Source organism: Stomoxys calcitrans, chromosome 3, assembly GCF_963082655.1.
Source record: "Stomoxys calcitrans chromosome 3, idStoCalc2.1, whole genome shotgun sequence".
NCBI lineage: Eukaryota > Metazoa > Arthropoda > Insecta > Diptera > Muscidae > Stomoxys > Stomoxys calcitrans.
The window spans coordinates 28,054,575-28,079,013 of record NC_081554.1 but is presented as its reverse complement, the minus strand read 5'-3'; the positions used below and the strand labels follow the sequence as shown (position 1 = coordinate 28,079,013).

The 24,439-nt window shown below is 40.0% G+C and overlaps 2 protein-coding genes across 4 annotated transcripts in view; one reads left to right on the top strand and one right to left on the bottom strand.

Annotated features, from left to right (window-relative positions):
- LOC106089660 (uncharacterized) overlaps window positions 1–10,670 on the bottom strand; it is a 30,497-nt gene extending 19,827 nt beyond the window's left edge. Inside the window, exons 1-2 of one of the 2 annotated variants that reach the window (XM_059364699.1) lie at window positions 10,582–10,670; window positions 1,649–1,966 (exon numbers count right to left, since the gene is read on the bottom strand). In XM_059364699.1, coding sequence (XP_059220682.1) covers window positions 1,649–1,730 — 82 coding nt within the window. In that variant the 5' untranslated portion in view covers window positions 1,731–1,966; window positions 10,582–10,670. Of the gene's footprint in view, window positions 1–1,648; window positions 1,967–10,462; window positions 10,553–10,581 lie in introns of those variants that run through there. The other variant, XM_059364698.1, reaches the window with a different exon arrangement.
- Window positions 10,671–12,756: 2,086 nt separating this feature from the next.
- On the top strand, window positions 12,757–21,777 carry LOC106087255 (reticulocalbin-2). 2 transcript variants are annotated; one of them, XM_013252240.2, is made up of 4 exons: window positions 12,757–12,883; window positions 13,426–14,151; window positions 14,225–14,372; window positions 20,851–21,777. In XM_013252240.2, the coding sequence occupies exons 2-4, from the start codon at window positions 13,947–13,949 to the stop codon at window positions 21,506–21,508; spliced, it is 1,011 nt and encodes a 336-aa protein (XP_013107694.1). In that variant the 5' UTR covers window positions 12,757–12,883; window positions 13,426–13,946; the 3' UTR covers window positions 21,509–21,777. The 2 variants fall into 2 exon arrangements, with proteins under 2 accessions (XP_013107694.1, XP_013107692.1); XM_013252238.2 differs by having other exon boundaries at window positions 13,408–14,151.
- Window positions 21,778–24,439: the final 2,662 nt, after the last annotated feature.

Genomic DNA, 24,439 nt, shown 5'->3' with positions numbered 1-24,439 from the left:
TAATTGTTATCATATTTAAATCGCTCTAGAGTGAAAGTGCTTAACCAAACTTAGAATTTTATTTTTGTTTTTCAATGTTAGGAATATGAAGAAAAAATATATGTAAAAGAGTTGATTTGATTTATAATTTTTATACCCTCCACCATAGGATGGGGGGTATACTAATTTCGTTATTCTGTTTGTAACTACTCGAAATATTCGTCTGAGACCCCATAAAGTATATATATTCTTGATCGTCGCGACATTTTATGTCGATCTAGCCATGTCCGTCCGTCTGTCTGTCGAAAGCATGCTAACTTCCGAAGGAGTAAAGCTAGCCGCTTGAAATTTTGCACAAATACTTCTTATTAGTGTAGGTCGGTTGGCATTGTAAATGGGCCATATCGGTCCATGTTTTGATATAGCTGCCATATAAACCGATCTTAGGTCTTGACTTCTTGAGCCTCTAGGGTGCGCAATTATTATCCAAATGGGATGAAATTTTGCACGACGTGTTTTGTTATGATATCCAATAACTGTGGAAAGTATGGTCCTAATCGGTCCATAAACTGATATAGCTGCCAAATAAACCGATCATGGGTCTTGACTTCTTGAGCCTCTAGAGGGCGCAATTCTCGTCCGATTTGATTGAAATTTTGCACATAGTGTTTTGATATTACTTCTAACAACTGTGCGATGTATGTTCCTAATCGGTCCATAACCTGATATAGCTGCCAAATAAACCGATCTTGGGTCTTGACTTCTTAAGCCTCTAGGGGGCGCAATTCTCGTCCGATTTGACTGAAATTTTGCACGACGTGTTTTGTTATGATATCCAATCACTGTGGCAAGTATGGTCCTAATCGGTCCATAACCTAATATAGCTGCCATATAAACCGATCTTGGGTCTTGATTTCTTGAGCCTCTAGAAGGCGCAATTCCTATCGGATTTGACTGAAATTTGGCACATAGTGTTTTGATATAACTTCCAACAATTGTGCCAAGTATGTTCCTAATCGGTCCATAACCTGATATAGCTGCCATATAAACCGATCTTGGGTCTTGACTTCTTAAACCTCTAATTTTGTACATATACGTGTGAAATATGGTCGGAATCGATCTATGGCTTGATACAGCTCCCATATAAACCGATCTCCCGATTTCGCTTCTTGAGCCCTGAATCGGACTATAACTTGATGTAGCTGCTCCTCCGTCCTTATTCATTATACTTTTTTTTTGCCTAAAAACAGATACTGCGCAAAGAACTCGACAGATGCGACCATGGTGGAGGGTATATAAGATTCGGCCCGGCCGAACTTAGCACGTTCTTACTTGTTTTATTTTGTGTTCTTTAACCAATCATGTTTGTCAGGTGAACGCAGACTTTATGGGCTATGTGTACATGACCAGCCTATAATAGGCTCACATAAATAATGGCAAAATTAAATATTAAACAAAAGCATGATATCATTGCATGCGTGTATATTTTCTACTTGTAAATGAATAGTATGCGTGGTCTGCATATCTAAAAGAAGAAAGTGCATATGATTTGTTGGGTCGGGTTCTTTTTTTTATGAAACACATAATCAAAAGTACAAAACAAAAAAAAAACATTAATTGGAAACTAGCAAAAATGGCACAAAATTAGCTTAAAATATACATATTTTACCTTTTAGTCCTGAAACTAACACCCGCCATGGATATTTATGACTATATGAGGCTAAATTACCACGTATTATTATGTAGGGCATTGGTGTGTTGTTGTATTGCTGGGTGGGTGCTTACACAAACGGCCAAATCACTTGTAATCACTCAGAATCACAAATTGTCACTATGTTAACCTTGACGATTGATTGATGTTATACTGCTTTTAATATTTTTAATAGATTTTTTGGAGCTAACACCCACGAAGAATTGGTTATTTGTAACGAATAGATTTCTTTTTCAAGTATCTTGTAACGCAAAGAATCTATAAGAGACTGAAAGGCTGCAGGTTGAAAAATATAATTTGGTCAGTAATTTCTTGTTTATTTTCGTTTTGCTTATAACTGTTTTGGGCATTGTGTGCTTGATTTTCTTGCTGGCCGCCTGCTGGGGTACTTTAGCTATGACTGTATGTGTGTTCTTCGTTGCTTAGGGTACGCGCTAAGTACACTGTGGAACAAATTTTTTTTTTTCGAAAATCACAGTTAAACTTAATTTGAGCAGGTAAAAATAAGAGACCATTTTTGCAAATTTGTCTAGTAATTCGTGCATATAAAGTCCCTACCGCAGTTTTGTTGGAATTTTTGAAATGTTGTGGGGTGTTATATATGATCATTAAGTTTAATGCTTTTTTTCATATAATAATAAAGCAAAGAACTATTTAAAAGTAAGGTGATACTTAGTATGTTATTATTAAAGCATTTTAGGAGCTTCTTTCATCGAAATCATTCCGCCTACAGAGTTTCTAAACGATTTTTATACCCTCCACCATAGGATGGGGGTATGCTAATTTCGTCATTCTGTTTGTTACTGCTCGAAATATTCGTCTAAGACCCCATAAAGTATATATATTCTGGATCGTCATGATATTTTAAGTCGATCTAGCCATGCCCGTCCTTCTGTCTGTCGAAAGCACGCTAACTTTCGAAGAAGTAAAGTTAGCCGCTTGAAATTTTGCACAAATACTTCTTATAGGTGTAGGTCGGTTGGGCCATATCGGTCCATGTTTTGTTGCATGAGTTGTCATATAAACTAATCTTGGATCTTGATTTCTTGAGCCACTAGAAGGCGCAATTCTCATCCGATTTGGCTGAAATTTTGCATGACGTATAGCTGCCATATAAACCGATCTGAGGCTTGACTTCTTGAGCCACTAGAATGCGCAATTCTTATCCGATTTGGCTGAAATTTTGCATGGCGTGTTTTGTTATGACTTCCAACAGCTGTGCTAAGTATGGTTCAAATCGGTCCATAACCTGGTATAGCTGCCACATAAACCATGTGGGGTCTTGACTTCTTAAGCCAATAGAGGTCGCAATTATAATCCGATTCAGCCAAAATTTTGCATGGCGTATTTTGTTATGATTTCCAACAGCTGTGCTAAGTACGGCTCAAATCGGTTCATAACCCGATATAGCTGCCATATAAACCGATCTGGGGTCTTGACTTCTTGAGCCACTAGGAGGCGCAATTATTTTCCAATTTAGCTGAAATTTTGCATGGGGTGTTTTGTTACGAGTTCCAACAATTGTACCAAGTGCGTCGTACTTTGGTTAAGTGGTTCCGCTTGAAGACCTTTGTTGTTTTGCAAATAAAGAAAGTTTTTTTTTTGCATTTCTCCCAACCTTTCGTCAATTATTTTTGACTTCTTCGGGGTATTTATGTGCGGTCAATCCCATGGCAGCTGGTTATACGCCTGCCGTCTCAGTGTACAACAAACCGCTACAGCAACAACAACCACCAAGTTCGGCAATCCCATGGCAGCTGATTGTACGTATCGGATTGACCCGATGAAGTCCTTCATCGGCGAGGTTTGCCACCTCAGTGTACAACACACAGCTACAATTACAAAAACCTAGTGCGGTCCAAATCAATTTATAACCTGATATAGCTCCCATATAAACCGATTTCCCTATTTAACATCCCTGGAAGCGCCAATTTTTTCCGATATTGCTAAAATTTTGCACGAAGTGTTTTGTAGTGGAGAAAGTTGGGAACCACAACTTTGAGATAGTCAGTAACTTTATCTACCTCGGCACCGCCGTAACCGAAACGAATGACACCAGTTTTGAGATAAAGCAAAGAATAATACTGGCAAACAGATGCTACTTTGGACTAAGTAAGCAGTTTAGAAACAAGGCTACTTCGCGACAGACACTGATACTACCCGTGCTGTTATATGGTTCTGAAGCATGGGTACTTGTGAAAGCAGATGAGGCAGTGCTTGGAGTATTTGAGAGAAAGATTCTTCGTAAAATATATGGACTAGTTAGCGTTAACGAAGAATATAGACGACGTATGAACCACGAGCGGTATGAGCTGTATGACGACGATAGCATAGTTACACGCATCAAAATACAACGGCTGCGTTGGCTAGGTCATGTTGTCAGAATGGATGAAGAAGCTCCAGCAAAGAAGTCTTTTGAAGGCAAACACGGTGGTACACGCAAACCGGGAAGACCAAGTTGTGGGAGACCTCGAAACTTGGTGTCAGAGATTTTAGAATGAGCGCAGAAGATCGAGGTGCTTGGAACGCTATTCTACGTTCGGCCAGTGGAAGAAATATTCTGTCAGAGCAAATTAAACTAAAGTAACGTGTTTTGTTACGACTTCCAACAACTTTGCTAAGTACGGTCAAATCGGTCTATAACCTGACATAGCTCCCATATACACCGATCTCATAATTGACATCTTAAGCTCCTGGAAGCCTCAATTTTAGTCCCATTTGGCTAAAAATTTGCACTAGCGTTCTGTTACGACTTCCAACAGCTGGTCCAAATACGGTCTGGAGCCCCTGGAATCCGTAATTTTTGTCCGATATGGCTGAAATTTTTCACGTAGTTCTCTGCTACGACTTCCAACAACTATGCGAAGTACGGTCCAAAACGGTCTTTAAACTGATAAAGCTCCTATATAAACCGATCCCTCGAGTATCCTTGTTCGGTTGCTAGAAGCTTTAATTTTTGTCTGGTTTGCCAGAAATTTGGTACGTAGGGTAAAATTATGCCCTTTAACTAAATTTATTTTGTGTGCATTTTTATCTGAATCCATTTTGTTGGGTTCCCAAGATTTGACCTGGCCGAACTTAACACGCTTTGACTTGGTTACCTCCTCTTTCACAACCTTCTCATTTCTTGTAATTTTCGAAAACATTGAATTTTTTGTTCCACAGTGTAATTTCTTTCTATTTATTTTTTATGCCAATGACTAACGATGGAGCTTTTTTTTCAAGCAGGTGGCAGTACTCGATGTTTGGAGGCTTTTGTGTGCCGCGTAACTAGCAATCATACGTTAAATAGCCATTTATATTAATGGTGGAATACATTGTGTGTTTACTACGGCCGGTAAGTTTTCCTAAGTTTCTTTTTTCTTGATTTTCGGGTTTCTAGTTTGTTGACATTGTGATTTTTGCTTTGGGTATGTTTAGTTTGGTGTCTTTTAAAATAGTTGATTTAATGCGTAAGCAAGTGTAGCAACAGTTGTTAGTGTGTTATTGGCATTTCATTAAGGAGAGATAATGAAAAACTATTTGTTAGTCTACGCCTATAATGAAAAACTATTTATACAACAACGGATATTAGTATTTTCAAGTTTTATCACATCAAGATTATTTTCACTTTAATTACTTTCTTTTACATTTCTGTTAATATAACTAATTTTAATATGGGTTAGTTTGACATTTTTATCTGCTTTATTGAAGAGTAATATTTTTTGCGAATGTTTGCTTACCAATTAGGTAATCCCTTTAAATACAACTTTTGTCTACTACAAAATGGTTTTTAATGTTCAGCTTGCATGTGTCTAATGGTTTCTTATTACAACGAAATTGACATAGTAGTTTCATTGCTGTTGGCAGGAGGTGGTCTTTAAACATTTTAAGTTGGAAATTCCTTTCTCAAAAGTCACCGCTATTCGTTTCAAGGTAAAGCAAAATTAGTCATTTTCATGAAAAAAAAATCATGACTATCATTTTCATAGAATCTTCTGAGAAGGCGTTGGACAACTTCAAATGTGTAAACAGTTTGTAAAAGCTTTGACAGAAAGAGAGCGTAACATTTTGTATAATTATCCATTTAGGGCCCAATTACCATAACATGGAAAATCGCGCCCATAAGTCAACCCAAAAAGTAATTGCGGATTTTTTAAAAGAAAGTAAATGCATTTTTAATAAAACTTAGAATGAACTTAATTCAAATATATAATTGCCATTTTGTTCGATAACCTTTTGCCATCTTCCTGGCAAATTTAGTATTCCACGATCATAGAACTTCTGGCCTTTATCTGCAAAAAACAGAACCAAGTGCGATTTTATAGCCTCATCATTTTCGAAAGTTTTACCATTTAAGGAGTTCTGCAAAGATCGAAATAAATGGTAGTCTGATGGTGCAAGGTCAGGGCTATATGGTGGATGCATCAAAAGTTCCCAGCCAAGCTCACTCAGGTTTTGGCGAGTGAATACTGGTGGAATATGACATCTTTACGATTGACCAATTCTGGTCGCTTCTCCTTGATGGCTGTATTCAATTTGTCCAATTGTTGACAGTAAACATCCGAATTAATCGTTTGGTTCCTTGGAAGCAGCTCAAAATATGCCACACCCTTCCAATCCCACCAAACAGACAGCATAACCTTCTTTTGGTGGATGTCAGCCTTTGAAGTGGTTTGAGCTGGTTCACCATGCTTGGACCATGATCGTTTTCGACTAACGTTGTTGTAAACAATCCATTTTTCATCTCCAGTTATGATACGTTTTAAAAACGGATCGAATTCATTGCGTTTAAGGTGCATATCACAAGCGTTGATTCGGTTTGTTAAATGAATTTCTTTCAATACCCAAATATCAAGCTTTTTCACCAGTCCAAGACTTTTTATGTGATAATGAACGGTTGATTATGGTATATTTAACTTCTCTCCTATCTCACGCTCAGTTACATGACGATCCAATTCGATTAATGCTTTGATTTGTCAACGCCGACTATATGAAAAATCCGCAATTACTTTTTGGGCAACCGAATAACACGTGTCGCAAAATATTTGGCGGCCGCTGGGGCCTCAAACCTAAGGCGGTGCTTTGGATGTACACCAACATAGTCAGACTGATACTCGTATATGCAACACTTGTATGGTTGCCTGCGATGAAAAAGAGGACCACACTAAAGGAACTTTATAGCATCCTGAGGAAGCTCTCATCACAATGCTGCAACTTCTACCGATAGATATTCACATCAAGGCTAGTGCCCCGCAAGACTAAGCGCTTTCGGAAACTGGATACACCCCCGTTCGAGGTCGAATTTCCGAACATATTAATCTAGAAAGATGGCTTTCCCCTAATAAATTATATGATATGATACCAACAGGTATACTGTGGAGTCGGTTCAGGAGTTTTCTCGGAGGAAGCGAGCATATCAACCTCTGTAAAGCTTCTTGAGTTTTGCAGTGTATTTCAGTAGGAGATTCTGGCCATAAAGGAAGCTTGTATCGAACATCAGCATCATCAAAGTCTCACGTTATCGAGAGGAGAGCCTCAATGAGAGGCCGGGCGGCATCGGCTCTTGCACAAATACTGAGTGTGTATGATGCTCGTTATAACAAGGCGAGTTATTCCAAATTTTGCCCCTGAACATTCCACTAAGGAACAGAGGCAAACTTCGCACATAAAGGGTGATTTTTTTGAGGTTAGGATTTTCATGCATTAGTATTTGACAGATCACGTGGGATTTCAGACATGGTGTCAAAGAGAAAGATGCTCAGTATGCTTTGACATTTCATCATGAATAGACTTACTAACGAGCAACGCTTGCAAATCATTGTATTTTATTACCAAAATCAGTGTTCGGTTCGAAATGTGTTCAAATTTTGACAAATTTTGTTCAGCGATGAGGCTCATTTCTGGTTGAATGGCTACGTAAATAAGCAAAATTGCCGCATTTGGAGTGAAGAGCAACCAGAAGCCGTTCAAGAACTGCCCATGCATCCCGAAAAATGCACTGTTTGGTGTGGTTTGTACGCTAGTGGAATCATTGGACCGTATTTTTTCAAAGATGCTGTTGGACGCAACGTTACGGTGAATGAACACATTTCGAACCGAACACTGATTTTGGTAATAAAATTCAATGATTTGCAAGCGTTGCTCGTTAGTAAGTCTATTCATGATGAAATGTCAGAGCATACTGAGCATCTTTCTCTTTGACACCATGTCTGAAATCCCACGTGATCTGTCAAATACTAATGCATGAAAATCCTAACCTCAAAAAAATCACCCTTTATTAATGAAAGCAGTCCGATTCAATTTATATAGCCGAGTCCAAACGACGTGCCGCAGTGCGACACCTCTTTGGAGAGAAGTACCTCGCAAATGTTGCCAATATTAGGAGCGGAAAACCACCACTTGTTGTTTCTGATGGTCTCGCCAGGATTCGAACCAAGGCGTTCAGCATCATAGGTGGACATGCTAACCTCTACGCTGCGGTGGCACACAAGGCGAGTTATTGGCGCCTTAAAATAACCAATGACCACACTATTCGCGCTGCCATCGGTCCTTTGGACCGGAAGGAGCTTGCTCACTTACAGGAGCTTGACGAGGATCGCCACTTCCACATGAGAATGTGGCTACAACTATAACAAAAACCTATGGAGCCGGTTTTGCGTGCCGGATTGACCTGATATAGTAGAGCTTGCAAAATATGGATCACACTATCGATATTTGATTTTAGCATGCCCACCTATGACGCTGAACGCATGGGTTCGAATCCTGGCGAGAACACCATGACAATTTTCAGCGGTGGTTATCCTCTCCTAACGCTGGCGACATTTGGGAGGCACTGTACCATTTGATATGGCAGCCATGTAAAAACTTCTCCACAAAGAGATGTCGCATTGCGGCACCCCGTTCGTACTGGGCTATAAAATGGGGGTCCCTTATCATTGAAAACTTGAATCGGACAGCACTCATTGATATGGGAGAAGTTTGCCCCTATTTGCAATTTGGAAACAAAAAGAAGCAATCCGACACTGAATGTATCCTTTAAGATACATCGCGCCTACAGAGAGCGCAATTTTCATCCGATTAGGCTAACCGATTAGCTAACAGGGGTTTTATTCATTCTTTTGGGGTTCCTGGTAATCAATGGGATTCTGAGGTCTTTCGAAAAGGAGAGGAGTCCTTCTTTAGCAAGGGCTATCATCTCAGTGTACTTCAAACTGCTACAACAACAACCACTTTTGATCTTAGGCATTTGCACATGAATGTTAGATGTGTAGCAACGAGAATTGCTCTGAGACTGACGGAGTTAGGAACCTGGCAATTCTCAACATTGAGCTCTTTCTGTTTTGCTGGGGAATTGAGCTACGGCTCGACGGATTACTTGTCAGGGATGACCTTCCTTGTTGATGGCTTGGACGTATTTTTTCTCGGAAACGTATATTTGGGCTTGGGTACCCCATAGAACTGGCAAACTATTGATAATCGCAATATTCGATATCTTCGATAGTTTTAAATATTAGTATCAATACTATCTTTAATTTCCCATCTCCTATATTTCAAGCGAAAATGAGAACTAAAAATCAGGAGTTCAATTTATATAGAAGCAAGAACGCTGATGCACGGACCAAATAAAACCAAGTGCGAGCAGCTAGCAATTAAGATTGCGGGACGCGCGCCATCCAACCTAACCGAAAGATTGTGTTTATGTAAGACTACTTTCACTAAAATGTAAAAAATGCAGTATGCAGAAAAAAAAGTCTCATTACCGACCAATCCTAGGAGTTTAAGAGATCAGGCTGTGAACTAAGGTCATAGGTACTATACATGAGAGGTTTAACCCATAAAATACGTGTAACCTTACCCCTATCTGCCCAGCAAATCCTGCTCGATACTCATACAACCATATCAGCCCAAACAAGTTGCAGAGTTTCTAGATTTGGACATTTAAACGAAATAGGGATGAAGACGCAACAGTCTATTATAACAAAATAAGCCAAAATAACTTTGGCCTCATTTCATTGGTTAAACAAAAGAATCAATAAAATTGTGGGATTTTCCCATGTGTCATGCGACATCATTAACTCACGATTATATTGCCAAACAAGGTCAATAAAGTGTTGGACATCACGATATCCTATACACCCCCACATTAATTAAAATAAAACAATGACAGCAACGTATCATACTTTGTACGCATTAAAGCCATATTAAAGGCCAGGATGTCTTCACCTAAAGCACAGGCGTAATTCATGAGGTTTTGTTTATGTGTCATTCTAAGTGGTCATGTTGTGCATGGATATTGGGGAATACATACTGTCCAGCAATTGTTGGTGTAATGGCAGCCTTGCTGACACCCCGTGCTATGCGAAGGGTATAAGTATATACACAAATAAAGCACTAAAACAGGCTGGTCATAATTCATAACTGGGACTAAATGAGGTAGCATGAAACCCTGCGTGAATAGACGGCATAAAAATAATTTGAGAGACATCATTTAAATTCACTTTTTATGGATGGAAATAAGTTTAACCATTTGCGATACCTTTCATAAGTTTTACAGGCCCTTGCTACGGATCTGAATTTGTTAAAACAAAAAAAAAAAAACAATTCTGACGTCATTTTATTTTGGACGCAAATTTGATGTCCTATATCAGATAGCTTTGTATGAATTGCTTACAATTCCTATAACAACAATATCTATTGCTACAATGCAGTTAATCCTAAGTTGCAGTACTTCCAGTCTAAACAATTTGGAAAAAGATGCATTCTTTTGTTTTTGTAGGTAGGGTTATTTACCTAATGCTGCCTTAATAAAAATATTACATGCGGATTTATTGGAGGCTAAGTAATGTAAACTCACGGCCCAAACATATCTCCGAATGGGATTTCTATTTCGACCTTTGTTAAACACTCACATTTTTCACTAAAACCGCTGAATTTTCAATATTTAATATTTTCACAACTCCACGAAAAGTAAGCATTAATCAATGAAAATATTAACGATATTTGAAAAGTGTGAAAGTCGATTTCCGATTAATCGATTTTTTGCGTTGACGAATCGAAGTCGACTCTGAGCTCAGATCTAGGCAAATTTATACAAGGTAAAGTCATTAGCCCAGCTGATTGAATTTTCCAATTTCAGAGTTGTATCCAAATCCCACTAGAAAGTCAAAAGCTTTGTTTGAATTTTAATTTTTTTTTCATATTTAAATTGTTTTAATTTATGACATATAACATGCCAGGATGTCCCTTATTAATAGGGGACTGGATAGAGAGACAGATGATATTTGCATTAGCATTTGTATAACATTACTTTTGCCTTCTTCGTCTCTGGTTCGAATTTACTAAATTGTAATTGTTTGCCTTTTTGGTCCAGAGTGCAAGCAATGGATAATGGCGCTAAATCTTGCCATCTAATGCGGATTTAAAAATATGGTCTCACGCGAATAGCCGTTAAAAGCTGGCCAGGTTTGTATTGGGTTGCTCAAAAAGTAATTGCGGATTTTTCATATAGTCGGCGTTGAAATTTTTTCACAGCTTTTGACTATGTAATTGCATTCTTTCTTCTGTCAGTTATCAGCTGTTACTTTTAGTTTGGTTAAAAAAAAGTGTTAAAAAAAAGGATATTTGATTAAAGTTCATTCTAAGATTTATTAAAAATGCATTTACTTTCTTTTAAAAAATCCGCAATTACTTTTTGGGCAACTTTTTGGGCAAGATATGTCATCCTAAGTATTAATATGACATATCTTGTTTGCATTCTCTTTGTTGTTACCTTCTTTCTCGCATATTCTCTGCTCATGTACGCACATGTATACACACATTTTTTTGCGTGTGTTGGCAAAACGTGAGACCACCTGCTTGCGTGAGACCACCTTTTTAAATGCGCCTTGGTACCAACCGAAAAGGCCTGGTTATGCTCTCTTAAATGTAGAACAAATGTATCGTAAATTTAAGAGCCAATTATGCATATTAGAATTTAACATTTGAAACATTTCAGGGAGAACTACGTGTCATTACGATAGACGCAAAAGAATTTCTGGGAAGGGATTTATAGTTTTCGAAATCAGTTGTTGTTGCTGATGATGTAGCTACCATTGTATGTAGGGGTAGAGATTCTCGTCAAGCGCGTTGCGGTCCATAGGACCCATCGCCGCGGTAACGTTATGGCCATTGGTTATTAAAAGACGCCAATAAATTGCCTTGCCACATCACACAGGCACTCAGTATAAAACTAAGAACCGTTGCCGCCCGGCCTCTCACCGGAACTTTCCATTGGATATCGCTGATTTGCGACTGCGTTTGCAGCTACTCCGTATACAAAGCGTTCTACTATCCACATCCTGTGGACACGCCCATCAGCTCTCAGCTGAGCTTCTCGTAATGACGATGAACACCGAACAAACTGGAGCTCAGAGTTTCAACTGATGTGGTGCTTATAATCATCATGTGCCGGATCAAAATCAGTTTGTATATATGTTGGAACTCAAGGCCGTGGGCTTTAGTACAGTGAGGGCACTTTGACCTTTGGCGGAGTGTGTGGAATACCTGAATAGACATATTACTAACTTGGATAAGAAGATACGACAGCGCTTACCACCTACTCTCTTTTTGTAATTTCTTGTTCTAACATGTCTCATTTTTTTCAGTTATTTAACACAACAAGTCAGACTGGCCACCTTTTCATGGTGGACTAGCAACCCATTCAACCTTAATTATTAACAATAAATTGTAATAAATTCCACAGAGAAATCATGGAATAGGAGAATAGCAGTTTTCTTAACATAAATTTTTGGTTTTGAAATGTCTTCAAACTTCAAATTTTATCAGCTGACACGAAAACGGTACGTACAATTTTGTTTTTACTGAATTCGACTTTCCGGTTACGGTCGCCAGACATTCGTTAATCGTTTGCATGCGTTTTCAAAAAGTAAAACAGAAAAGCTGATACGTTTTCCTACATTTACGGTATGTTTACGAGAGCATACGCAGGCCTTAAAACTTTAAAGTCCACTATTTGATTTTTTTTAGACACTAAAAGTCGACTTCGACTTTTTTGCAAATTAATCGATTAGTCGAAAATCGACTTTTAAATCCATAGCAGGATGGGATGCGAGCAGGATATCCGTAAATAAAAGTATACAAATATATTTAAATAAGAATAGAATCCTTGGGTTAATAATACAAGTAGGTTAGAGCTTTTGAGGGGATAAGCCGGTGAGTATAATTAGTTATAATTTTATTGTAGCCTTATTGTAATAAATCCATGCATAGATATGTCCTTGAAATTCATTGGGTCTAATAAAGTGTTTATTACCATGCTGTAAACAGCTATATGAGCAATTGTTTTATTTGTTTATGTTTTATGATCGCTTCAGTGTATGTTTTTTTTATGTGAGAGCAGCATAGAGGCCACATACATACATAAATAAATAAGCAAAAGGTTAAATAAGTTCATCTCCTTTGGGGTGGCGGTGAAGACTATAACAAAATGTAAATATCAAAACAATATGGAATAACCAAAAACATGACGTGGAGGAAAATGAATATAAACCAAGCAAAATAAACAAAACCGGCACACAGCTCATCATCATCCATCCTCCACAGCAAACCACATACATACATACATATGTACATGCATGCATGAACTCACTCACCACAGCAGAGCACAGCATCAACGGCACCTACAAAAGAAAAAAACAACATTTCATTAATTATTGTCTTTCAAATTTTCATTTCAGTCGACCATTTCATTTCAGTTCTTCTGGTCAACAACTCAAGACCCCTTACAAACTAACACCGGTTGTCAGACAAAATTGCTGCGCTGTAAATATAGAACAAGATTGGGGGTTTTCTATCTGTTTGCAAAAGAACCAAAGAACATATTGACGGCGTGTGAGCAGCAACGACATCATCTTTATTGATGACATCAAAAAGAAACGAATGAATCGAAGAAATTATACAAATTGAAATATTTGTTTGCACACCAAGCAGAGAGAAGAAAGGAAGGAGCATCTGAAACAGCTGTGGTTTTTTTTAATGGTGTGTGCTCGATAAAAAGAAGAAAAAACGAATCGCAAATAAGGCGAGCAACAACTATTTCAACAATTTTATTATACCAATAGATATAAAACACATTGCCTTGCTAAAAGCCAAACACCGCATCGCAGGAACATTAGTTCAAGTGGTTGCAGAATAAGTCATAAAAAATATATATTGAAAATATTGAGGCGATTTCAATTATTGAGGGCACTGCCATTGGCACAGACTGACGAGAAAGATGTCTAAGCTTTTGTTAATGCTGTGTTGCACAGCTTTTGTTCTGGTGGTGAGTACTATGCCTGCCTATGCAGGTATTGCTCCTCATAAGCATGAGAAGCATGCGAGCAAAGAACGTCTAAAGGATGGTGTCTATCAGGCGAGAGATGCCCATCATCATGAGAATGGCGAACATAATGTGGAATTTGATCATGAGGCTATTATAGGTATGTACCCAAAGTCATCACCCAACAAATTGTCGACATATTCATGGTAATCGCTTAACAATTTGGTTTTTAGGCAATGTCAAGGAAGCCCAAGAGTTCGATACTCTTTCGCCTGAGGAATCGAAAAAGCGTTTAGCCATTCTAATACGTCTAATGGATTTAAACAATGATGAGTACATTGATCGTCATGAGCTGAAAGCCTGGATTTTAAGGTCTTTTAAGTGAGTTGTTGTATTTGTGTTCTAATAACGCGCTATTCTTCTCTATTCCCCTCCATTCCACGTACATACAATACATATGTTGATATGTCCATTCTTCTTTCCGTGGGCTTTAGCAAGCGGCTTATTAATTTATTCATGTATATAAGTGTTTGTATAGTATTGTTGTACCACGTGCATAATTATGGCCAACACTGCCATACTAATGCCATACGCTGCTGCTGCTGCTACTGCTTGCTGCCTTCGCTAACAATTTGTATGTGTCTGTAGAGGTATTTTTCTGGTGAACTTATGATTTGAATTGAATTAGCATAGATTTTGTAATATTTTGTTCAAATTGAAATTCTGTGAAGAGGTCAAACAACTCTTAAAAAGAATGCTCTGCTAGTCTAATCTCTGAATGTGGGTCGTTTATCATTTCTTATTTTATCGTCATATGGGGGTATTGTCCAAATATATTTGCATACATTTAGGATTTATCGCGCTCAAAAATCAACGGCAAACGTGACTCCCCGAGTAGTCTGGAAGATTGGGAATTTCAGGTGAATTTTGGAAAAAATTTCAATAATTGCAGTAATACAGATTACATATCAGCTTTATATGATAAGAATGCTCGGGCGTACTAATTTTAAGCATTTTTTTTTAACATTCAGACGGAAAGTAATCACTTTCTGATCGGTGAGAATTTTCTCCAGTCAGCAATTTCAGGAATATTCAACAAGCGGCAAGGTTGCCATACTTACTGAAAGGGGAATTTGTTCCATAGAAAGTTGGGGGTATATGTCCCAATGTTTTGAGTTGCATTCGGCGACAGAGGAGGAACTGCTTCAGTGGAAGCCCTTGTGGAAGGCACACCGTATCACATCATTTTGAATTGCCACGAATGCAGAGAATCTACAATTATCGAACAATGCGATCATTCTAATCTTCCTTATATGTGTGCCTATATCGCTGTGAGCAGGGATCAGGGGATACTTATATCAGTCTTATATCAATGAGTGCAGTCCGATTAACGTTTAATATCAGTGATAAGGGGTCTCCTTTTTTAAGCCAAATCCGAACGGCAACATCATTTGGGAGAGAAGTTCTAACATGGCAGTTCATGCCGGCTGACTGGATACTCCAGTTTAATTAGGTTAGGTTAGGTTGAAAGCAGGGTGCAGATATTAATCCGCCCCATGCCACTATGGACATACACCTAAGCCAGCAATCGGCTTGTTGTGCACTCTAAAAACTATAAAGTAACCCCTTCTAAGAAAATTTTAAGTTAGGAATTCCGTGCTACTTACAAAATCCTTAATTGTTTTCAATACCACTCCCCTAAGTTGGTTCATGTCTGGTATAGTGTCTCCACCTAAGTGCCGGTATCCGTTAGACGCGAAAACCGGGCAATGACAAAGGAAATGCTCCAATGTCTCATCAATATCCCCGCATGCCCTACACAGGCTATCACTTGCCGCACCGATTTTACATAAGTGAGCTCGTAGTCCTATGTGTCCGTTATGATTTTGCTTCCTTTCAGTAATAGCCTCGTCTTCTCACGATCTGGATCCCCCCATAGGATTTTCCCTGTCCTACCGACCGTTTCGCTGTTCCACAATATTGCATGCGCATTCGACGCCCAACCAAGTTTAATGACGGCAGTCCTCTAGCCTTCACCGTCAAATCGTCTGCCCTTTCATTTCCACTTACTCCGTTATGGCCCGTCACCCAAACGATGCGGATTTTGCCATCCTCAGAGAAGGCGTTAATCTCCGTCTTACACTGCAAGACTGTTCGTGACCTTACCGTCCTGGTTGTTATTGCCCTTATGGCAATTTTACTGTCGGCAAAGATGTTCACACTCGACGTCCTCGCGTTAGCACCACACCACTTCACGAATTCCGTGATCGCCCGGATCCCCGCCTGCAGGACATTATTATGGTCAGGCAGTCTAAAACAGATCTCAGTCCCTGGGTTCTCAATGTAAACCCCCAGGCCCACTCTGTCCTCTAGCTTCGATCCATCCGTGTAACATGATCTTCCAGATGGCAATACTAGGGTTCCGTCAATCCAAGACTGTGCCGATGGCAGCAGTGCCTTGCACTCGACTTCAAGGTTCGTCTTAGGTACCCGATCGGAAACCTCTTCCCTTCATTCCAGGTTTCTTGTATGAAGGGAAACCATCGCGGTATAATCGAGGCGATTATACGAGCTGCTCCCATTTCCATTTCCATTCTCCCATCGCCTTAAGTCTTATTGCCGCAGTGACTGCCTCACACTTAATCTGTATGTCAATGGGTCGGATATCTAGAACAGTCTCTAGTGCCCTAGTGGGCGTGGTCCTCATCGCTCCGCCTATGCCAAGACAACATGTTCTCTGAACCTGTTGTATGGTCCTAATGTTGCACTTTTTCTCCATAGCAGTCCACCAAACTACTGAGGCGTTAGTAAGTATTGCTCTAATTACGCTCCTGTAGAGCCAGAGGACTATCCTCGGATTCAGGCCGCATTTCAAGCTTATGGCTCGATTACATAACGCCCAACATCTGTTAGGCTTTTCGGTACGCACCCAAATGGGACGCTTCCTACTTAGTTACTTAGGTGGCCATTACGAAACATTTGTTCCATGCTAACAAAATGACCAAGCCAACGCAACTATTGTTGCTGTGTTGTGCAGCCCTTGCCGATGAAGGACTCTATCGGGTTAATCCGGCACGTACTACCGCCTGCCAAAGGATACCAGCCACACGCAACATATTTTGATACGTTTAACTACCCTAGCGCCATCACACAGCTCATGTTTCATATGAGCTTGAGGTCGAGTGTGAGGCACTGCTACCAGCGGCACAGTCTTGGATTGATGGAGATTTGGTATTGCTTTCTGGAAGTTCAAGCTACTCGGATGGTTTAAAGCTAGAGGACAGAGTGTGTCTGTGTGAGATCTGTTTTCGGCTGCCCGACCATAATACGGTCCTGCACCCGGCAAGGGATAGCTGTGAGCACCACACAGGCTGGAACATTGAATTCCCATTTTTGTTGTTGTTGTTGTAGCAGTGTTGTACACTGAGGCGGCAGCCCTTGCCGATGAAGTAATCCATCGGGTCAATCCGGTACGAACAACCGGCTGCCATGGGATTGTTCCCATTTTTGTGGTGTTCATTGCTGTCACAAGAAGCTTAGCTGCGAACTGCCGGGCGCGCCCACAGGTTGCAGATAGCGGAATACTCCATACGAAGTAGCTGCAACGGCAGTAGCGTATCGAGGTATCGGTATCGAGCGGAGAGTCTCAGAGAGAGGCCGGGAGGATAGATCAAAGCTAGAGGACAGAGGGGGCATGGTGATCAGCATTTATCTGAGATCTGTTTCCGACCGCCTGACCATAATACGGTACTGCAGGCGGAGATCTGGGCGATCACGGATTGCATTGTAAACGAGAGTGTGAATATCTTTACGGTCAATAAACTGGCCATCTGGGAAATAACAACCAGGATGGTAAGGTTACGAACAGCCTTGGAGTGTTAGAAGGAGATTAACGCCTTCTTTAAAGGATGACACGATCCGCATTGCTTGAGTGCACGGCCACAGCGTAGTAAGAGGCCTTTCGAAGCGACGCAGTCCGAGTTAAGGGCGTGGCTGACGAACGTTTGTAGCGAGACTGCCTATTGGAAGAAAATCCTATGGGTAGATCCGCATCGTAATAAGACGAGGCCATTACTGAAAAAAGTAGGAAGGAGATCAGTATAACTTTCGGTATAGAGCCGGTAAACTATCGATATCATCGATATTATAACGGGGCAAATAGAACTACGAGTTCACTTATGCAGAATAGGAGCGTGTAGAGCATGTGGGGAAGACGATGAGACGTTTAAGCAATCTATGAGCATTGACAAGTTATTGCCGGGCTTTCGTGGTTAACATACACCGGCACTTAGGTGGGGACATATTGGAATCGACTTAGGGGAGTGGTTGGAGAAGAATTAAGGATTTTGTTGTCTGCACGCAATTCCTGACTTAGATGATTTTCAATTTTTAGACGATGAGACGTTTAAGCACCCTATGAGCATTGACAAGTTATTGCTGGGCTTTCGTGGTTAACATACACCGGCACTTAGGTGGGGACATATTGGAATCGACTTAGGGGTGTGGTTGGAGAAAAATTAAGGATTTCGTTGTCTGCACGCAATTCATGACTTAGATGATTTTCAATGTTTAGAGTGCACAACAAGCCGCTTATTGCCTTAGGTTTTGTTGTAGCAGTTTTTTGTGTTCTATCCTTCGTCTGCTTGATTCTGTTGAGTGTCAAGATCCAGAAACGCTGGGACTTGTCGATTGGGTCTGGCTGGGCAGTTAAACAGGTGACGTGTATCGTATGGTCCCTGGTCACAATCGGAACGTCGGCATAAATCCTTGCTCTGTAGGAGTTGAGGCGGCTGCATCTGCCGGAACGTAATTTAGCCAGAACTACTCTACAATCAGGACATACATCCAACACGCTGAAATCTATCCTAGCTCTGTTGGAATTAGGGCGGCTGCATCTGCCGGAATGCAAATAAGTTAAAACTTCTCCAAGGGTGGCTTACATTTCCGTTGTGGCTGTCGATCTCCAAGTTCTGTTCTCACTCGGTAGCTGTTCATCGCTACCACCGCCGTGTCTGCGTAAATGCTATCTGGACCCACCTGAAACGCAACCTGATTTGGAGATTCTCCTTGAAGCGCTGAACCACTCGCTATAGATATGACTTTGGGCTGTAGATGCCTATCCACAAGATGGTGATTAGGATGCTCTCTGCGGTTGCAGTCCAGTACACTGCTTAGACAACATGTACTGGTGTCTTCGTACGAATAGGATCATTGGCTCCTGATAGAGGTGGTGCACATTTGAATTGAGCAGATATTCCGTCGCAATTCGTAGAGCAGCATTCTGCAAGGTCTAAATGTTATTACCCTGTGTGTCGCTTAGCTGGAGAGTCCACACCAGCGCTGCATGGTTTATCCCTGACCGGCCAATTGCTTTGTGTGTGGCCATAAAGCACCCCAAGTGCTACCGGCAAGTGACTCGAGGAAATTGTTTTTACTCCAGACCTTGGCACAAATTGCAGTGACATGTGCGGAAGATTTATAAAGGCTGTCAAATGTGACACCAAATATTTTGTTTTGTTCGGATTTTTTTTTGTCTTCGACTATCAGATTCAACTCCTGGTGCGGGATATTTTTAAATTTCTTGCAGCGAAATAAGCGGCAAGATTAGCAAGTTAGTGGTTAAACCTCACGCAGATGTCATCGAAGAGGGGGTCCGTAGCTATGATCGTACAATCGTCCGCATATGATAAGATCTCGTTGCCGTCTGGAGGGGCGGAGTAGGAAAAGGTAGAAGTTGAACAGTCCTGGAGATAACTCCATGCCATGAGAAATTCTCCATTATTTTACGTGGCTGCGACTTCTTCTCTTTATATTCCAAAAACGACTGGTGACACTGGCGTGATCCAACTTTAAGGTTCTGGCTGGAGAGAGGTGTTGGCGACATCCTCATGTCTTCAATAGGTCCAGAGTCCGTCCTGTCGCACGGCTGGAACTGTTGAGACCTCGTTTATTATGTGCAGTTATGGCGAGCAAAGCAGTAGTCGGGCTTTGCAAATTCAAACATTTATGCTGATGCTCAGCGAATAGAAATTCTTCAACGAAGCTTGGGAGGTGTAGCCCCTCAAGCATGATTTGCTTCTGATCAGAAAAAGAATATCGGTCTACACGAGCCCTCTTGCCCGAGTAATTTCCAGTAAATGCCCGTTAATTAATTTGCCTGGTTGAAGGCCACATTAATGGGGTAAGATTTTATTCTCTCATGTAATACTTAGTAGGAGGCCACTGTAGCGCAGAGGTTAGCATATCCGCATACAACAAATACCGGCTGGAACATCAGACAATTTTTCAGTGGTGGTTATTTCCTCCTAATGCTGGCGACATTTGATATTTACTTTGCCATGTAAAAACTTCTCCCCAAAGAGGTGTCGCTTTGCGGCACGCCGTTCGGACTCGGCTATAAAAAGGAGGTCCCTTATCATAGAGCTTGTAATTGACCTTATCATTGAGCTCATTTGAGAGCCCGTCGGCTGCCTTATTATTCATAGTTTAGTAATATGGGTGCTAAACTGGATTATAAAGCGTCTTCCATTGAGGGGCACTACTTTGCCATGGTTAAGCAACGCTATTAGGATAATAAATGCTTTCTTAAAACTGTTGAATCAGTTGATTGGCGTAAATATTTCAATGACGTCTGCTTAATGGCATCTTGCTGTAGTAGTGAATTTAAAACTTTTCACTTGCCAGCTGGCAAGGCAGTCAAACCTCCCAGGACAGAGGAAAACCCTTAGGTAATGTTAACCTTAACAAAGCTGGCATCAATTGACATTTTGTTATAACTCTAAATAAATCTAATCTTATTGTATAACCGAGAAACACAACACAAACTTTTATTTGTGTATTTCCTTTTTATTTATCTTAGAAAACTTGCCGAAGAGGAGGCGGCCGATCGCTTTGAAGAAATCGACCAGGATAGCGATGACCAAGTCACATGGAAAGAATATCTGCAAGATGTCTATGCCATGGAAGATGAAAACTACAAAAAGGAATTGATCGATTTCGATAGCTACGATGAGGAACAAAAAATGATTAAAGATGACAAAGAGATGTTCCAGGCAGCCGATTTAAATAATGATGGCATGTTGAATTCCGATGAATTTGTACTCTTCCAGAATCCCGAAGAACATCCCCAAATGTTGCCCTTGGTGCTGGAGCATACAATGCGTGATAAGGACACAAATCGTGATGGTAAAATCGACTTTAAGGAATATGTTGGTGAGACGGCCGACCATCATGACAAAGAGTGGTTGATTAGCGAAAAGGAACATTTCGACAAGGACTTTGACACGAATAGCGATGGTGTGCTCTCCGGCAATGAGGTACTCAGTTGGGTGGTACCCAGCAATGATGTGGTTGCCACCGATGAGGTTGATCATCTATTTGTGGCCACCGATGAAGATCATGATGATCGTTTGTCTTACTACGAAATACTTAATAATTACGATACCTTTGTGGGCAGTGAGGCCACAGACTACGGTGATCACTTGCAAAATATTCATCATTTGGCCGATGAGCTGTAAGCCATAGTTAGCACCGCGACGCAAAAGAACGAAGAGGAGCATTACTAGTTTTCCATAATGCGTATCATGTTTGTTTTGATATGACAACCTTTATAATTTTCAGAATTTTAAGTTGAATTTACATATAGTTGTACAGATGGTCTTCTGTATTGATTTAAAAAATTGTGTCTCTCCCAAAAAAGAACGATACCTCAACCCTATAGAGTTGTAAGTTAAATGTGCTATATTATTTAATTTTTTTTTTAATTTATATTTTTTATGTTTCTCTTAAGAATAAAAACTTGTCTTTTTATGATAACCCAAGAAAAAAAATCTATCATTTTGGGAAGGCATAGCAGGAATATATAGAACAAAGTTGTTGCTATAGCAGTATTGGTGATTAGTTTAAGGTTTATGCTGCTGGTAACTCTGGTCCTTTCATTACCATGTCAAAGTTAGTTACTACTTGTATTGGATGAATGCGCCCAAGAACATGACGAGCTGAGTTGGTATGTTGTATAGTGAGTGGCGTTGTCCGCAGTTAAAAGTTGTCATATATTCGCTCTCATTATAATTCCAGATTGGCTTATTAATGCCTTCGGTAACTACGTCGGAGGCAATGCCTTTAAGGTTTGCTTTTTGAGACAAATTCCCTGATGTACACCGGCGGATTATCTACAACAAAGCGTATAGCGCGTTCTTAGGTAAGTTCGATGTGAATTTAAAATAACAAAATCGATAAGGTTCTATACGAAGGCGACATGCTGGACCTCATATAATGGCAGCATTGATAGTTCCCAGAGCCATTAACTTACATTAAACCACCTAGAGGACAGAAATTGTGTAAATACTCCCGATAAACCTTTCCATTTGACTTTAACCCTCCGACGGATGAGTCATCCGTTGCCGAAGTACAAGGTCCACAACATTTGGCACTAAATAGCCACTTTGGCAAAGGGAATTGTTTGTTACGCATGCCACCTAAAACCACATATACAATAGAGCGAGAAATTCTCTCCCTTTTTTCTCTCTGTCCCAAATTTGGGCGAAATCGGACAATAAATGCGACTTTTATGGACCTAAAACATTAAATCGAGAGATCGGTCCATATGGCAGCAATATCCAAATCTGGACCGATCTGTCCCATAACTTAACTTAACTCACTGTCCCAAATTTTAGCAAAATCGGATAATAAATGTGGCTTTTATGGGCCTAAGACCCTAAATCGGAGGATCGGTCTATATGCCAGCTACATCTAAATCTGGACCGATCTGAGCCAAATTGACGAAGGATGTCAATAGGCCTAACACAACTCACTGTCCCAAAATTCATCAAAATTGGATAATAACTGTGGCTTTTATTGGCCTAAGACCCTTAATTGGAGGATCGGTCCATATGGCAAATTGACGAAGGATATCGAAGGACCCAAAACAACTCACTGTCCCAAATTTCAGCAAAATCGGATAATAAATGTGGCTTTTATGGGCCTAAGACCCTACATCAGAGGATCGTTCTATATGGAAGCTATATCCAAATCTGGACCGATCTGGGCCAAATTAACGAAGGATATCGAAGGGCCTAAAACAACTCACTGTCTCAAATTACAGCATAATCGGATAATAAATGTGGCTTTCATTGGCCTAAGTTCTATCTTCGAACTTAACCTGCTTATGGACAAAAAAAGAATCTGTGCAAAGTTTCAGCTCAATATCTCTAATTTTGAAGACTGTGGCGTGATTTCAACGGACAGACGGACGGACATGTCTAGATCGTCTTAGATTTTCACACTGATCAAGAATATATATACTTTATAGGGTCGGAAATGGATATTTCGATGTGTTGCAAATGGAATGACAAAATGAATATACCCCCATCCTTCGGAGGTGGGTCTAAAAATTGGGTTCTTCGGCAACCACTTTTTATAATCACCACCGTAGAAAAGGGGGTATATTCAATTAGTCCTTCCGTTTGCAACACATCGAAATATCAATTTCCGAATTTCCGGAGTATATTCATTTAGTCCTTCTGTTTGCAACACATCGAAATATCAATTTCCGACCCTACAAAGTATATATATTTCGGATCGTCGTCAAATTCTAAACCGATTTAACGATGTCCGTGTGTCTACTTGGATATAGCTGCTATATAGACTGATCTGCCGATTAATTTATTACCCGATTTCGTTGAAATTTGAAACAGTTCTCATTTTAATCCTCCCGATATCTAAACTTAATATGGTTCAGATCGGACTATATTTAGATATAGCTGCCATATAGACCGATCCGCCGATAAATGGTCTGAAGCCCATGACAACTTTATTTATTTCCCGATTTCGAGAGAAATTTGAAACAGAGGAGAAATTTGAAACAGAGGATTATTTTATGCCTGCTGAAATCTGACCTAAATATGGATCAAATCGGACTATATTTAGGTATAGCTGCCATATAGACCGATCTTCAGATAAAGGGTATAAAGCCCATAAAAGCTGTTTAAATCATAAGTTGTGAAAACATTTTATTGAAATTTGGGGTTGATTTCATTAAATTGACAACAAAAACAGTTGATTTTTTAATGCTTTTGTCAAAAGGAATAGAGCAACGCTCTAATCGAAAAAATAACAATGCTATTCTGAAAAGTGATTTTCATTCGTATCACCCTATGTGTGCAACTTTAACAATAGCAAAATTTGACATCTCATAAGACAAGAGCATGTAGTGTGATGACACCTTAAGCTATGCGTATGAGGGCTCACATTGACCGCAACTGAATAGAAGACACACACACACACACAGCTACCTTTCAAAGTTATGAGAACTGAAGCTAATTTGCGTGCTTTGTGATGGCTTGGGTAAAGTAAAAAATGGAAGTAAGTCTGTCAATTTTGAACTGACAGAGACAGACAGCACTGATAAAAGCAATTCTCATCCAAAAAAGCAAGAGCAAAAAAAAGCA